We start from the raw sequence: 16,722 nt of genomic DNA on the forward strand, positions 1-16,722 counted from the left end.
GCCAGAATGGCTGCTTTGATTTGATAGAAGTGCAATAATAAACCACTGAAGCGGTCCTTTAACTAGACATATCGTGCGTCAGTTCAAGCAATGTTCTCAAGCCCCTCTGTAGATGTGTGTGGTTGTACTGTAAAGGTCAAAGATCACGACCAGGGTACGGATTCGAATAAAATGAATATAAGGAAAAGAAAAGAAACCAGAGACAACCCACTCAAATATGTGGTGAGAAATTGGAAAAAAGCACTTGTCATTGCGTATGATACTGAGCAAGTCACTGCAGGTTGCTGCAGCTTCTCTTTGGACATGAACACCTAACCAGGCCCTCGGAACAAGCCACTTTCATAATGATCTGTTCATGACACGTGTGTCAAATGGTCAGAAAACAGAAAAAGCCCAGTGTACATCATGTACTTTTCGGATGCTAAAAGCTCTCTCATCTGCCCACACGCGGCAGCACATAACTGCAGTATGTAAATTGCCAAAATCAACCAACAAACGCACGCATTAACCCCCCCAAAAAACACAAAATCACCACTCAGTGACAATATGAACACTAATGACATAGAAATGGAGCAGGTGAAATGTGGCAGGTGTGCTTCTTAAGTACCTGAGGGTTGTGTATCAGAGTTACAGCAGAGGGATAGGGGTTAAGAAAGAAAGATGTGATCTGCACACACACACACACACACAGGTGCAAACAGGATTTGCTGCTGGATATTGATCATGTACATATTTGTTTGCAGTGTGTCTGTGAATGTGTGGGTGTTGCATGTCAAAGATCTCAATGCTGCATGACAAATTAACCCTTTATTTCCCCTAAGTGTACGCTTTAGTCATTCCGCGACACAGAGCTGCTTGGAAACCACCTGCTGCGCAGAGGCACTCACATGTATGGCTGTAGTGGAGTGTAAACCCGCCAAAATCCAGTTTGCAATGAATTTTAGCCTGACATCAGTGTACAGATCTAAATGCGTGGCTTTTATCAATAGAAAAAAGTACAAATAATTTGAGATTTCATCTTTAATCAAAAGCAACACATGGTTTCTTTATTCGCCTTCAATTTCCCCCTACGCAGCTTCAAAGTTTTTATCAATTATCAAACAAGAAGAACAGGTAACCTGCAAGAGGAATTAGATAATTTAGCTTGAGGGAGTTTGCAGTTCAAGCTGAACTAGATCCTGCCAAGGCTTGTGCACAGTGTGCATATGGAATGAAGTGTATACTGCAATTTGAAAGCTGTAAAAGTAGAGCTTTGAAGATCATATCATGATGTGAGTTATTGCTTCGTGCCAGTAAGTAGGTCCGTGCAACTTTCTAATTCAGAAAGCAATTATGAGTACACAATGTGCAATTGGGGATAAAGGGTAACGCAGTGAGGTAGACGCATCTTTGAAATCATTGTGATTTAGAAATGAATTTAATATTAAAAACCTGTTATTGCTTGTTAGTGACAGATCTGTTGCAGAGTATTTAGGGATAAGGAAGTGCACACTCTCAAAAGGACAGGAGCAACAAAGAAAAAGGGACATCTCTAGTGTGCTCCGGATTAAGGCAACATTTAAGATCTTTTTTGTTTTTGTTTTTGCAGTATGGTGACTACAGAGCAAACCCGAGGACACCTTGGTATCTCAAGGGAGCGTCCCACTCCCACACCGCCGCTGTGGAGGGCTACATCATGACATGTACCGCACGTACTAGATGTAAGTGACAGATGGGTTAAGAGAGGGAGAGTGAGAAATGTATCTCGTATTTGTGTCTCACGTGCTCGACTTCTTCTTTCTGCCAAAGCACAGGGGGTGGACAGAATAACAGAAACACGTGCTTACATTTTTCAAAGATGTAAAGAAAGAAGGACAATGCAAAGACTATGACACAGTGCGTACAGCAGGGATACTGACTAGCAGCAAGGGATTAACCCTTTCAGTACAGTAGCCAGACAAGGTGAGACAGACATAGCACATATACACCACAGGTTTCATTTTTCACTTTCTACACACACACAGCCTTTACTCTTTGTCTGACACCAGTGGACGTCTCAGAGTTTACTGGACACGTCCAACTAAGATGTGATTACCTCCTCTTTTTTTTTTTTTTAGGTTTAACAAATAAAGATGTATTCCAAAATAATGGCCAAAAAAAGAAAAGTGCCTTTTCCAGTTTTGCATTTGGAGGTAGATGGTTATCGGCATGATCGGGTGGGTGTTTTTACAAAGGGAGTGGTTGGCTGGCTGTCATTTAAGGGGCACAAGAGGGGGCTCTGTTTGCACTGTCAATATTTACAGTGACACATGCTGGATGAATCCTGGGGTTGTGTGTGCGTGTGTGTGTGTGTGTGTGCGTGTGTGTGTGTGTGTGTGTGTGTGTGCGTGTACTCTCATCTATGTAAAGCAGAGCTCGCAAAGTCCCAGAGCAGTGGAAGGAGTTGAGTTGTAGCATTCGCAACAACAAAGTCTAGAAAAGTCCACCGGCACAGTGTAATGAGATTTAATAGGTGGCCAATCACAAGTGGACTCTGTCACAATCTACAAGCCTCCTTTGCATTGCAAATCAGAGATATGCAAATGAGGAGGGGGAACACATGCCGTGTCAGTGCCACTGCTCTGCTCACTACACTATCAGGGTCTCTTGTTCTACGTGCTTTCCCTTTTTTGCCAACCTTGTCTTTACATTAGCTTGACATGTCTTTATTCTTCTCTTTAGAATACTAAATCCGCATTAATCCTGTTGACATTTATTTTCCTTTATCTTACTTTTTCCCCCCGCTTCACATCCCTTCTGCGTTCTCTAAGTCTGTTTTCAAACAGGTGAGAAATTTATGCTGCTTCTTCTCAGCCTGTCTTACTTCTTCATAGTTTTCTGTTTACACATGAGCTCCTGGCCCCCAGCTACTATTGTATTTATACTGTAAACAAAGCAGCAGGGAGAGGCACCCATAATGTGTCCCCATACCATAACGAGCTTTTTCCTCTGGTGCACAGAGCCACTGAAATGATCTTACTGCCATCTAGTGGTCCAACATTTTCTTTGTCAATTGAGCTGGTGGCCCCCTGCATCGTTCTAAATTCAGTAAATTATAACACACACACACACACACACACACGCACACACACACACACACATGGGATACCTCATGCAGTGGATGCTGATTGAAAAACATTTATTTTATTGCTCACAGTGCTCAGAGGTTGGAACAGAAATGTACAGTCAAAAAGCCAGATGGCAAACATCTCTAATAATTCATCTTGGAATTCATCATGGAAGGCTTTCATTAAAAAAGTACATGATACTTGTTGACGATAAGATTAGTTTACCATAAGAGATTCGTGTTAAGGTAGCTAGCATGTACTGTAGCCGTCTGCTGCTATCAGAAGCTATATCTGTACACGTCCAATTCAAAGACAACATGCTAGTTTACCAACGTATTGGTATTTCTGTTCAAATATGTCCATTCTCGTGTCCAATCTTATCATAGAAGCTGATGTACTGTGTGTGTGTGTATTTATTATACTAATCTCTTTTGAAAATGACAGTAAATTCACAGATTTGATGAGACAAACTTTGCAAGTTATTCATTGAAGTTAAGTAATTCATTGAAGTTATTTACATACAGCAGATATTTGTAAACCAGTGCGGCCCAGTGACCCTGTATCAGTTTCTGAGAGGTATTGAAACACAATACTGCAGTATAGGTCTACAGTGCGGCAGTAATGTGTGACTTACAAGTTATAAAATACTTCCATTTTCGGTAGTATACACAGAGATAGTTCTGAGCTCATTCTTAGCAACCGCTGGTACTCGAGGCCGGTGAGATGGTCGGGTGATTCAGCACCAAAAGCAGTGACAACAGTATGCGCCGCAGTGTCTTACATATAGTGGGAGTCTCAGCAAAGCCCATAGAGTGCTACAGTGAAGACATTAATACTTTACTTATAATTAGCAGAGCTATAGATTGTTATGAATGTTACAACTCGCAACAGCCAACTTTATTGCAGATAGAAGAGGCTTTAAAACTGCCAAAGAAATGATAGTTATATAATTGTTTTTACACTTTTTATGACCATAACTTGTCAATATATCGGTGATAACCTCATAGATTATATTGTATGTAGAATATACTGTGTGTTGGCTGGGTTGTTAGGATCATAAAGCTCAAGTTATTTCCTCTTTAGCTCAGGGAAGACGTGGGGCTCGACCATGCCGGGGGCGAGAATCTTAAAACGTGACAACCATAACTGTACAGACACAGAGCTAAGTGGTGAAAAAAAGAAGAGAAAAAATGCTGTTCGGTACATCCTACACCAACTAGCACTTTGAGATGATATATGTATAAGTACTATTTTAGGATGAATTGTATATCTATATATATAATGAAGGATTGTCTTGAGACTCACAGAAGGGTATTTTGAATTCAATTCTGAATTAAAGACATTTGCAATTACGAACTGACCCAAGTCCGTGCGTGACATAAGATGCAGTGCACACAGTGCCTGCAGCAAATGCATTAAAAAATAATATAAAAGCCACAGCTGGTGACAGAGCAGTGAGTCGCTGCGTCAGAACAGGACCATCGGCACCCAATCGAAGCCTGAAACTGTGTAAAAGATCAAACAGGAAGCAAGTGGGTACAGTACTGAGGAGAGTATTTCAGTATGTTGGTGGCTGAAGAAAAACAACTGTCGGTGTAAGAAAGCTTGTCCAGAAAATGGTAAAAACGGCCATTACACAATGCGTTTCACAGACAGGCCGAGTTGCTGTTAAGGCTTTGTTGTATACGAGCTTGTAAAGTGAGGTTGTCAGACAGATAAATGCTCCCGTTGAGCTGTTACTGAGGTAACACCATGTGTTGTGTTTCCAGTAAAAAGGTTAATACATTGCTGAGATTTTTTTGGCATGTGAAGTGCTGAGGTTGTAGATCACAGTTTGTACAGATGATACTGTTAATAACATGACACAAAACACAAAACACTTTGGAAAATTGGCTCCAGGTTTGTCCAACAAAGCATCCAGCTGACATCAAGCCACTCAGAGACTCTTATTGTGTCGGTCCGTTCACCGTGACACAGAAAAAACAGAGTACATTGTAGAGTTTGCAGTACCGTGACATACCAACTTAGTGAGTTAAAAATGCTCTTCGGTGAAAAGTAGACAAGTGAGACGCTTGTATGAAAGAGCATCCAATAGAAGTGCAAGCTTTACAAAATGAGGAAAAGTGAAAAGAGCTTAATAGAGTGTGTATTGTCTGAAAGTTTAAAAAGCATAGTGTAGGAGATATATTTCTCCTTTTCTTTCATAGATTTGTATGTCATCGTTCCCAGCGCAGTCCAGCCGTTTGCAATCCCTGCATTTCCCAGACCAGATACTTTGAAGCAGATATCACCGGGGAAAAGAGCAAGGCAAGATTATCCATCCGCTGCCCAAACATCAGTCTCTCGCTGTGGTCTCCCTCTCCCCCCCCCCACCCCCTTGCAGTGCTACAGTCCTCCGCTCCAGCAGAGGGAGCTGTGTATCATGAAGTGAAGCCAGACTCCCATCCAGTGCTCCTACTTTCAGAGCCTGTGAAACAACCAGCGGTGGGAGTAAAATGTGCTGGAGGACACTCCTGGAGGACACTCCTCTCCTCCCTTTATTAAGGGAGATCAAACGCCTCAAGAAACAAGAGGAAGATTAAGGGATGTCTTCCCCCTCTCCTCCTCCTCCTCCTCCTCCTCCTCCTCCTCCAGGCTCGGGCTCCTCGGTGTGTGGGTGTGTTTGCATGTCTGAGGGTGTGTGTGCGTATAGCAGGCGGCTCCAGCCGGCCTTGCTCTTGTGCAGGTGACCCATCATGGTCCGGCTGAGCGGGCTGGGCTTGGTGAAGCGGTGCCACTCCTCAAACAGAGGCTCCACGATGTAGGAGATGAACCCTGAGAGGAAAAAAAAAAAAACACAAAACAAAAAAGGGGGGTCATCTCCTCAGCAGTTGAGGGACGTCTGAGTGATGACACAGCTCACAGTTCTTGGTGCGTGCACTCTAGTACTCACCGATCTGAATCGCTGGGGCAGAGTCGGCCTGCTGGTTACACAGAGGACTAATCTCCATGTCGAACTTTCTCTCCAGGTCACCTGTCAGGTTGACGGACAAAATTCAGAATCCACACGAATTAAAAAGAAACGATCATCAAATCAGTCGGGCAATATCTTAACACTTTGATGAATGTCAAAACGGTAGGAAACACAAGTGTATTACTCATAATCATCAGAGATGCACCGATTGCAATTTTCTTTTTAGAGGCAGATTTTTTTTTTTTTTCCTTTCTAAGAACTATAGTTGACAGCATACACAGACATTTCTGTGACTTTTCTTCCATTGAAAATTTAAATTCAATTTTATGTTCATGTGAAAACATTGACGATTAAATAACTTACATTTTCACCGAAATGTACAGGATCTTCTTGCTGTCAAAACCTTGTCTTCAAGGTTGTTCCTCCACGGTACATTTTGGACTTGCAGGTGTTACAAATTGCGAGCTTTATGTCTTCTTCACTCACGCTGAAGAACCTCCGCACACACCGACAACATGTTGTGTGTGATCGGCTGTGACATTACAGTCTGAGTACAAGACATGTCGAGTGGCCAATCGATCGGTGCATCTCTAATTTTCAGATATTAATACAATTACCGTGAAAAAAACCATCCCTGGGAAGATTTACAGCCGTGTCTGAATCACAACTTAGAAGCTCCAATTTTTCCAGATATATCCAACTCTGTGTCTAATAATACAAGAGTGCTTCAAAACCGAACACACATGGATGCCAAAAGTCTGCTAAAGTATTTTTCTCAGAATATTAACCCTAACCTTTAGTGGTCACTATTATTAAGTTATTGTACATTTATGATTTATGATCATTTTTACATGTATGTCTTTCTTTGCAGTGGCATTTGCTCTTAAATATAAATCTGACCTGAAATAAGACTTTGAATCACCTCCACTGCCAGGTGTCTATTTGCAGCATTGAAGTGCCACATGCATGTTTTCATACTTTACTCACCCTGCCTGTAGAATTCCTCACACACTCTCTCACTCCACTGTTTGCTCAGCTCCCAAACGCGACATGGATTACAGACGTCTGCACACTTCAGAGCAATCTGAAGGCAAAGAGAGAAACTGATTCAGACACACGTGTGCAGCTACTCCAGCTGTACTGTCAAACTTAGGTATACATTGTCGTAAGACTCTTTGTTTGACATGCATGGCTGTACTGTTGTCAGGTGGGTGTGCAGTATACATGCAGTATAAAGTGCCTGTGTGAGGCGAGCTGAAGGTCCAGGTCCTGGTTATCCAGATGTTCTCTGAAGGTGGACAGGAACTCATTCTGCCTGCTGATGTCTGTAGCCAGGATGAGAGAGCCCAGCTGCTGCTCCATGTCCTGCCTGCAGAAAGAGGGGGGGGGGGGGGGGCACCACTGAGCCAACAACAACAAGGCTTTTGCACACTGTGGGAATGTGAGTCAGACACCAGTGACTACTGTTGTTGGACTTCCAGCCCACTTGTATTCAGGACACCTCCGATGTCCCTTCCTGTGCTGTATATCGATCTTCTTTCTTGTAATGTAACAGGCCTTGCCTTAACACCAACTGCCCTCCACGGCCATGCAGACATGCTAAAGATGTGTTGATTTCATAGTCTGCCCACTACAAAGCGCTGACATATGGAATCCTAATAAAAATATTTGTATAAATTAGGCGCTTCTGTAAAAGGTCTTACGACACGTCAGCAGGCAGGTGGGACAGCAGTCCCGACTCTCGCAGCATGCCCACAGTGGATCTCCAGTGGTGACTCTCCAGCACAGATGTGTTCTGTAAATGAGTTTCATACAGACTCAGTCAGCGACTGCACATCCGAAACCTTCCGCACATGTCCACCCACACCCTGACACCCGTGTGTACCTGGTAGAGGGCCGCCAGGTGGTGTCTGGTCTTAATGAGGAAGGCCTGGTTGACTCCAGGATGGTCCACGTCGTGGGCGGCTGCTGCCGTCAGACCCAGAAACACGTCCAGGGGATTCAGCTGCTCTGCCAGCTAGAACACGCAAATGGCCGGCAGGGGAAATGATCGTTCCTCAATAATGTCACCTTGTCAGTTTGTCGATGATGATTGATAGTTGAAGCCCTCAGGTATTAGGACAGTGCTTCTTTGTGTTGTTGTGGCTCATCCATATTGGTGAGCAGTGTAGGACTTGAGCTCTTTTAATCCTTGGGGGACATATGTTATAGAAAAGAGCAACGATTTCTGCAGAGACTATCAGATGAGGACTTTGCATCCTCAAATTTGCTCTGGGGTGCTGAGCTAAATAAAATACTTGTCCTAATATTGTACTCTTCTAATTTACTTTTAAAAATACAGTTTATGTTTTACTGTCCCTTTTGTGATTTAAGTGTTGTATAATTTACATAGTATAATCATTGTATAAATACCAAACACTAAATAAATAAATTGGTACAAGAGGTACATTTTACAGTTTTATGGATTGTAATTTATAACAGCCATAAGTGTGTGACGATAAATGCTTAATGGTCGGTAAACGGACAACATGGCGTGTTGATCGGAGAAGCAGCCGGCCTGACATCTCACATTGCGAGTGTGTGCTACACACCGTCGTGTGAGCTATGCTGCATTCAATTTACTAATCTCAGTGCTTTTAGCAAAATAGGCGCATTACAAAGGGCTTTGCAGAGCAACAAAGGAAATCAATTCTTGTATAAAAGGAAAGATGCAGAGACTCTTAATCTGGTCAGAGGGCTTCAGGGATTTCTCCGGGCTGAGGATGGATACGTGCCGTTGAGCCGAAGTGAGGAGGAATTATCCCGCAGGAGGAGAAGCTAATAGAATATGTCAGGAGAGGCTCAGGCCTGGTAGTGTGTGTGTGTGAATACAGTGTTATTCATTACCTTGGGCTGCTTCAGGTAGCAGTACATGGCTTGAGTGACATCAGCAGCATGAAGAGCATTGTGATAGGGATTCTGGGAGTGGTAGTCCTCCTGCACCATGCCTGGCAAGACAGAACAAGGTTAAAACCTCGTTGCATGATCTCAACTCTCGCGTTTTTAATCAGATTTTAACGCCATTTAAGCAACACTCTTGAAACTGTGATGTAAATGCTGTAATTTGATTGTCAGAGCAGAGCCAATAAGTATAAATCAGTTTACAGGTTTTAACTTGATGTTTTGATTCACAGCGGCACGTGAACATTTTGACCAACATAAAAAGGTATTCGCTCTCAATTTCCATTGTCTAACGACGAGTGGAGATGAATCACGTTACTTTGGGCTGTCTTCTTATATTGCACTTAAGTTCCCATGACAACAAACAGCTCCTTGTTGCTCTGCTGCATCTGTCTGGAATTTCCTATAAATTAAGCCCCGCCCCAAAAGGCAGCTGGGTTTTTACGGACTCAAGCTAAACTTAAAGTTGTTGATAGTCAACAAACAGACAAATATTAACATCTCTTCTTACTGGAGAACAAAGCGGGACAGGTGGGTGAGTGTGATCACTGATGCTTGCAGCTTACCGAGAAACCTGTGCAGCTTGATCACGTCCAGCTGGAAGTGGTGAACAAGCCCGAAGACACTGAAGAGATGGCACATCAGAGTCACCAGGCTGTCACCTGCAGCACACAGATGAATTCAAGAACAAAATAGGTTTTTAGTGCATTTACTCTGAAAATGACATTTGAAATATCGTCTGAAAATGAAATTGTAACAAAAAGGATTACGCTGACATGAAACAGTTGAATTGGTGAGGGGCAACAACCTGAACAAAAAGTCATCTCACCATTTGTAAGACGATCGAAGAGGAAAATGTCAAAGTTCCATGAGCCTACTTTTGAAAGCATGTGCTGTGAAGAAAAACAGACGTTTTCAGAACAATACAGAGAGCTGGAGATACAGGGTACCTCCCTGTATTGTGTTGGGCTGTGAGTGTGTGTGTGTGTGTGTTCTTACAGCAGCTTGTCCCAGGTAATCGTCGTCCAGTAGATGTAGTGACCCTTGGGTGTGAGGCACCAAACCCCTGAGCAGCCTGGAGGCGTGGCAGTATCTCTGAAAGCTCAGCTGACGCTTCACCTTCCTCCTGCCGGCCTCCAGCTCTCCCTGCTGGGCACTGGCTGGAACTGCCAGTATAAATGGTTTACATTAAAACAGAGCAGAACAGATAAGCATCTTAAAAGTATTGGATGTAACAGTAATGCCAGCACTAAATCCTCCTTTCATGAAGATTAAAATGTACAGTTTTTGTTGACACAGTTTCACAGAGGAGTTGATTCAACTGTGTGGTCGTTTTGAACTTACTTTTGAGGATTCGTAGGTCAATCAGCGGGTAGGAGCCTCGTCGCTCGCCAAGCAGCACGCCGGCATGACCGGTGTTCAGTCTGCCATCAGCTGCATACAGACAGAGGATGGGAGAAGAGAAAGCTGGATGAAGAAATGTAAACATTTGGCGATAAGCGAGGTGATTGTAGAGACCATACCTGAGGATGTAGAAGAGGAAGAAAGCAAGCAAGAGGTGGATGGCTGAATGATAAGTCGAACAGACAGCGAGGGGATGAGAAGACAACGGAGCAAAGCGTTCCCTGGTGTCGACATCTATGTGCAGCCCCATAAAACAGATTTATATCGCTCTTAAAACCTGCCTCTCTGAAACAAAGTGACCTTTGACATCGCCGAACCATCAGGACCTCATGCATCTGGTCCGGGTTTGCCCGAGGAGAAGGGATTTCACGCCACTGTGCAGCTGTTGTGGTGCAGTGGCTGCGTACGTTCCGCGCACACAAGTTATTCTGGATTTTATTAGTTAGGGCTAGTTAGCAGCTATTAGTTAGGGCTTGAAGTGACTCAGCCTGTTCAGGTGAGGCAGAAGAGTCGTTTGAGCGGGAAAAGGACAACAGGGGGAAAGCCTCTTTGCTTTTTTTTAAATCCTGTGTGCTAGTGGGAAATGCATCATCTGGGAAACCCCCCCTGTCCTCCTCCAACACAGACAAACACACACCACCCTCTGCTGTCTCCCTTCGCTCAAATTCTTTCTCCATACTTCAATTTCATGTGTCACTCCATCCGTGTCTTTCCACCTCTGGCTTCTGTCTCCACATCCTTCCCTCTCTCTCCGATGCTACCCCCTCAACCTTCCCATCATCCTTCATTGCTTTGTGTTCAACAAGACAATTGATCCATCCTCTCGTCACTCCACCAACTCCTCTCCTCTTTCTCTTCCTTTAGCTCTCTGTGTGGTAAATAGGTCATTGTCTGAATCAGTTGGAAAGGGTGTTTGTCGACGGCAGTGCATGTGTCTCATCGTGTGCCCGTACATCAACATATACACACACACACACACTTGCAAATGAGGTTAAATCCCTGATTCCAAATGTGAAAGCAACATCGCACGCTTGGCACACAGCCCACACACTGGCATACGGGACACCGATACGAATATGTTTACTTGGCTTCGCTGAATCTGTGGGTGTTTACGGCACAAATGGTGCTTCAGGGCTGTTTTCCTTCACAGAAAGAGAAAGTCAGACACATCGCTGCCACATGCATTTGAAAACAAACAGATTAGGTGATGTTTCCTGCAGCTGCTGCTTCTTCTTTATCTGGAGAGATAGTTACATCCACACAGCTGGCTGGAATCTCCACACACACTTAACTCACTGGCTGTGCCGACACTTTCTGTGCGTTTGTGGCAAAACGACGACAGTGACAGTAATGCGTGAAAGATTGGCACGATTATTTTTTTAATTCACATGTAAAAAAAATCCATGTTTTGAATGTGTGAAGACACATTTGTTAACAGATGTATTCTTGCTCATCACACACTTTTCGATGTCAATAAAAACAGATTGCATTCTTTAGTTTTTAAAGAACACCAGAAAGGCATTTTCTCGACAAACTGATCCGTTGTTTGGTCCATCAAATGTCAGAAAATTGTTTAAAAAAAGGACAGTGGCAAAGCGTAAAGCCCATGTTGACATATTCAAATTTTAGTTTTCTGTCCAAACAGCAGCCTAAACTTTAAATGTTGTTCAAGACTTAAATTTATAGAAAAGAGACCAAATCCAGCCAGTGACATTTTGCAACTTCTGCTTTAAGAAATGAAAGGATAATTGACTGATAAACTAAATAGTTGCCGATTAATCCCATATCGGTTGGACTAATAATTTCAGTTATATTTTAACGGTTTATTTTTGACTGCTAAACAAAATATGAACAGCAAAACTTCGAGTGTATCACATCAAGTGAATTATCTTCATCAAATGTATTTTACACAGTTTTAAATCCTCAACTTCAATGTTTTTTAATGTCAAAAAAGGGGAATTCATAATACATTTAAATAAATGTATTTTCGATGAATAAACCGTTTTTCCTGCAGGCAATGCTTCTTCTACCTAAATGTACTTATTAATACTGCTCTTTTTCAGCACTTTACATCTTTGGAAATGGCAGACTGACTCACTCTCACCGCTGACAAGTTATCGCAGTGTCTCGACACGTGTTGCATGCGATGAAATCACACACATGCGCTCTCGCTCTCTGGAAGCAGGCATCGAGTGGACGAGGTCATCGCGATGCAAAGGGAAAGTCACACGCAGCGAACAGCGTACATTTGTCAGTTTTCCACCTCATGAGTCAGTTGTTGTCAACAGGTAATTCCCCACAGTATGAATCATCACTTCATCACAACTCTGCAAAAGAACATTAAAGATGTATATGTACGTTGTTCAATATCGTTGTTGTCAACTGCTTAAAGTAGGCCTAGTAAACGTATTAAATCAGTTTAATTCACATTAAACTGTAGACAATGTTGTTTTGCGTCGCCGGTGTTGCACTCCGGACAGACGGACTCGGCCTGATTGATGACGTCACGTCAGTGTCATCAGCACGGCTCCGCAGATGGTGAGACACTTCGGCTTTACGGCCAAAATCTCTCATTTCATCGTCTACTCGGCGTCGGAACTGCTCTTAACCTCATCTCGCGTCACGTCACTTCAAAACACGCGAGAGTAAACATACGGCCAGAGGCCCGCCAGCCAAAGACATAGACATGTCCCACGCACCTGTCAAAAATGAAAGCTTGCACCCCAGGCATGGAATCAAAAGTCAAACATTCAAATGCAAAAATATCTTATTCATGAAAGTGACCTGCCAAATAACATGACCACTATTTTGAATACAAAAATAAACAATGAATTAGACACAAGTCACATCATAAAGGAAACAATCTAATGTCACACCCACACTATCTGGAAAACACATGGATGTGTTTTCCCGCAGCACACACAGTTAATGGGTCAGACGAAGAAGGAAAACACACATTACACATTAAACATTGATGAGAAATCTCATTCCCAAACCTTTTACTGTACATGTAACATGTACTGTGTGCAAGTTACCTTCCAGGTGAGCGCTCCTGTCCTCTATGTCCTGTTTCACCTCCTCTACCTCCTCCTTGTCTGACTCCACCCAAGTGCTTCTCTCGGGCCCCCGGGGGCCTCCCCTGCGAGCCCTCCACGCCGCCCTGAGCTGCCGTATGAGAGCGGGAAGCTCCAGGGCCAGCGACAAGCCCCCACAGGTAATAGGAGGCGTCCTGAGAGGACCCCAGACCGGCGAGTGAGGAGCCTCATCCGGACAGACGCCGGCTTCGACCCCAACGCCGAGACCGGCGTCCCGCATCCTGAGATCTGGACCCCAGAGCCCCTCCATCACCGGCATCCTCACGCCAAGAGGCAATAGATGTAGAATGAGGTGCAACGAAATGAGAGATCAAAGGGGGGGGGGGGGGCTCATGAAGGGGAGGTAGAGAGGAGCTCGCTGCCAGGTGAGGACACGCAGAGACAGAAGAAGAAGAATAAACGCTGCAGAGAGACACTGAATCAGCAGAACAGGACGGGACAGACAAAACTGTGGGAGTGGAGTGATAAAAAAAAAGTGCAAGAGAAGGAAGCAGGAAAAAGAAGAAGTGTGAATCCGTCTCTATCGCCTTTCTCCCAGGGCCGGCCGCTGACTGTCTGCGCTCTCCTTCTGGCGCATTCTCTCTCCTCTCTACTGTCTCACTCGCGCCGGTGTTGTTGTGGAATCCAGAAGCTCCTCCCCCTCGTTCCGCCCGGAGCTCGCTTGCACACTCCGCTGCAGACGCTGCTCCAGCGACGGCAGACCAATAGGATGCGTGTGAACGACCGCGGGGGCTTTGTGTTCACGGACACGAGCTCACGATCAGGTCAGTGGGGAACGGACAGAGTCATGCCTTCCCCCCCCCCACACACACACACACACACACGTATCTCTGCAACAAATATCATCAAAATCTGAACAGACTTTGCATTTACAGAGAAGAGGTGCATCAAAATTGTGTGCAGAGCAAAATTGTTAATTTTGATTGTGTGTGTGGGGCTTGCAATAATTATCTATTTCAATTATTTGTCTAATTGTTTGATCTATAAAATGTCAGAAAATAATGAAAAAGACGGCCATCAAAATGTCCCGTTTATAGTGATTGTTTTGTCCAAAACCTGTAGATGCTTAAGTTACAATGGTATAGATAGTAGAGAAAAGACAGCAATTAGAATTGTATATGATTCCATAGATTCTTAATTGATAAATGAATCCATTCATTGTTTCAGCACTAATTGTGTTTCCAGGTAATCTTGTTGCCAGGTACACTGAATAAGTAACATAATGTCGCGGGAGCAGATTCTAACAGTATATTAAACTTATTCTGCTTAAAAGGTAAATAAAACAAATGTGTTCTGAATCAAAGCAAGCGCCACTGTATGATCACCAACTGTATCCAGAACTCATCCAAACAGGATGTCCACTGTGTATCAATTCCAAGTGAAGCCTTAAAGTCATACTTATACTTATCCCCTCACTAATTGTGGTCTGCGGAGTCTAAACCAGTTTTAACTCGGATGAACTGAACATTTGTTTGGGACTGAAAACACTCTGTCCCTCTTGTCCTTACAAGTCACACACACACACACACACACACACACACACACACACACACACACACACACACACACACACACAGGCGCAGACAGATACACAGCCTTGAACATCACATTTCATAGGCAAGAAGCCAATTGCAAGGAATCATGAGACTAAGAGCGCTAAGATAAAAGACAGATGTGAGAAACTGTGAGAAGCAGAGGGGACACGATGTACAGCGTGGTTATTCAGTGAAAATGTACCATGGTTATGTACTCAATGTATTGTTGTTGTGTTGTCGCTTTGATCAACAGATGACGTCACTAAGCAATCCCCTCAAATCCCATAGGAGCAAAAGTGTGTCATGTACCGAAATAGAAGTGGACATTAATTTAAAACGGTGTGGTTGGCTTGTTCGTAGTGCGGCCAAATCGTAATTCTAATCAGCCCCACAGTCATCAAGAGTGGGAAACGGCCTTTACCAGTATGAAGGAGAGCAACGGTGCCACCGGAAAATATATCGTACTGTCTGTCTGTATGGGACTTTAATAAATCACAACATGTGAACAAAGCCGTTATCAAACAAAAGGAGGTAAGATTCTCATTCTCAGAATGAGGGAAAGATATCAGAGAGCCGACAAGGTCAGTGGGAGTTTTGAGGCTGACACTTCAGCATTTCTTCAGGGAACTTTTAAACAATCTTCACACCAATATTGGGGGGAAAAAAAGAATAGCTTTAGCTACATTTCAAGGTCTGTGATTATGATAAACGGCTACATTTTACAGTCTCCAGTCCAGACACTACTTTAAAAACACGCCTGGAGTGAAACTGTATTGAGGCCCCACTTTTATTCAACAAAAGGACTGGACAGCGGAGAGCATACACAGCAGAGAGATTACACAGTGCCAAAGGTCACTGAAGCGCGGTTACCAAATGTATAGAAGCATGTTTAGAATAGAATAGAAATGTAGTTTATTCATCCCCAAGGGGAAATTTGTCTGTGGCAGCAGCAAACAGGGTTACACAATAAAATAAAATATTGGGTATGGAAAATGCACACTATATACAATATAATAAAATAACAGAGCTGGACCTGTTCAATTTAAGAAAACAAAGTAATAAAAATCCACACCTCTGTGGCAGGGAGGAAGAGGGAGAGAGATTAATATTACCCCAAAATATACACTGCTATCTGAGAGCATCAATGAACCTGCAGCTGATAAATAGGAACTGTGCGAAAAGTCATGCACATTAATCACATGGTCGGTCCTCGTGGTCGGGGGTCTTAAGGCATTTTTATGGCCATCTTCTATCAAACGTGTGTTTGTTGTTCAAGTCATGTGCTTTTGTTTTGTTTTTAGAAAATACTTCTATTTTAGTACGTCTGTCGGTTACAAAATTGTGCCTGACATTAAGTTAATAGCAAACATTACCCATCATCATGTGGTAAGTAAGGATCTCAGGAACCATAAAGTGCAACCATGGCTGTGACTAACACTTGTTTTTCATTATTTGCTTTTTTCTACAGAATGTTTGTACCTTTGTGGAATTAGCTGTAAAATATAAAAAAAACACAGGGTGCCTTGACTGCAAAACTGCAGCAAGCTTTTATGACTCGGGTTGGTTTAAACATGAAAAACACTATATGGGAGCACACTGGTACAGTTTTATTTGACATTATGACAGCAAACAGCCCATCATTACTTTCAATGAATATTACTTAAGAATAATTTATGGGTTTTTTTTCATTGTCTGGGAAAAAACCCACT

At 43.2% G+C, this 16,722-nt stretch overlaps 1 protein-coding gene across 1 annotated transcript; it reads right to left on the reverse strand.

Annotated features, from left to right (window-relative positions):
• Positions 1–5,664: 5,664 nt before the first annotated feature.
• On the reverse strand, positions 5,665–13,737 carry LOC306793177 (3',5'-cyclic-AMP phosphodiesterase 7B-like; the record flags this gene model as incomplete). Its single annotated transcript, XM_079290662.1, has 12 exons — positions 5,665–5,900; positions 6,019–6,099; positions 7,027–7,123; positions 7,264–7,408; positions 7,743–7,834; positions 7,925–8,056; positions 8,926–9,026; positions 9,546–9,641; positions 9,809–9,872; positions 9,979–10,139; positions 10,324–10,413; positions 13,419–13,737. 12 exons carry the CDS (start codon positions 13,735–13,737, stop codon positions 5,665–5,667), a joined length of 1,614 nt encoding a protein of 537 aa, XP_079146788.1.
• Positions 13,738–16,722: the final 2,985 nt, after the last annotated feature.

Source organism: Melanostigma gelatinosum, assembly GCF_949748355.1.
Source record: "Melanostigma gelatinosum genome assembly, chromosome: 19".
In the NCBI taxonomy this organism is placed as follows: Eukaryota; Metazoa; Chordata; class Actinopteri; order Perciformes; family Zoarcidae; genus Melanostigma; species Melanostigma gelatinosum.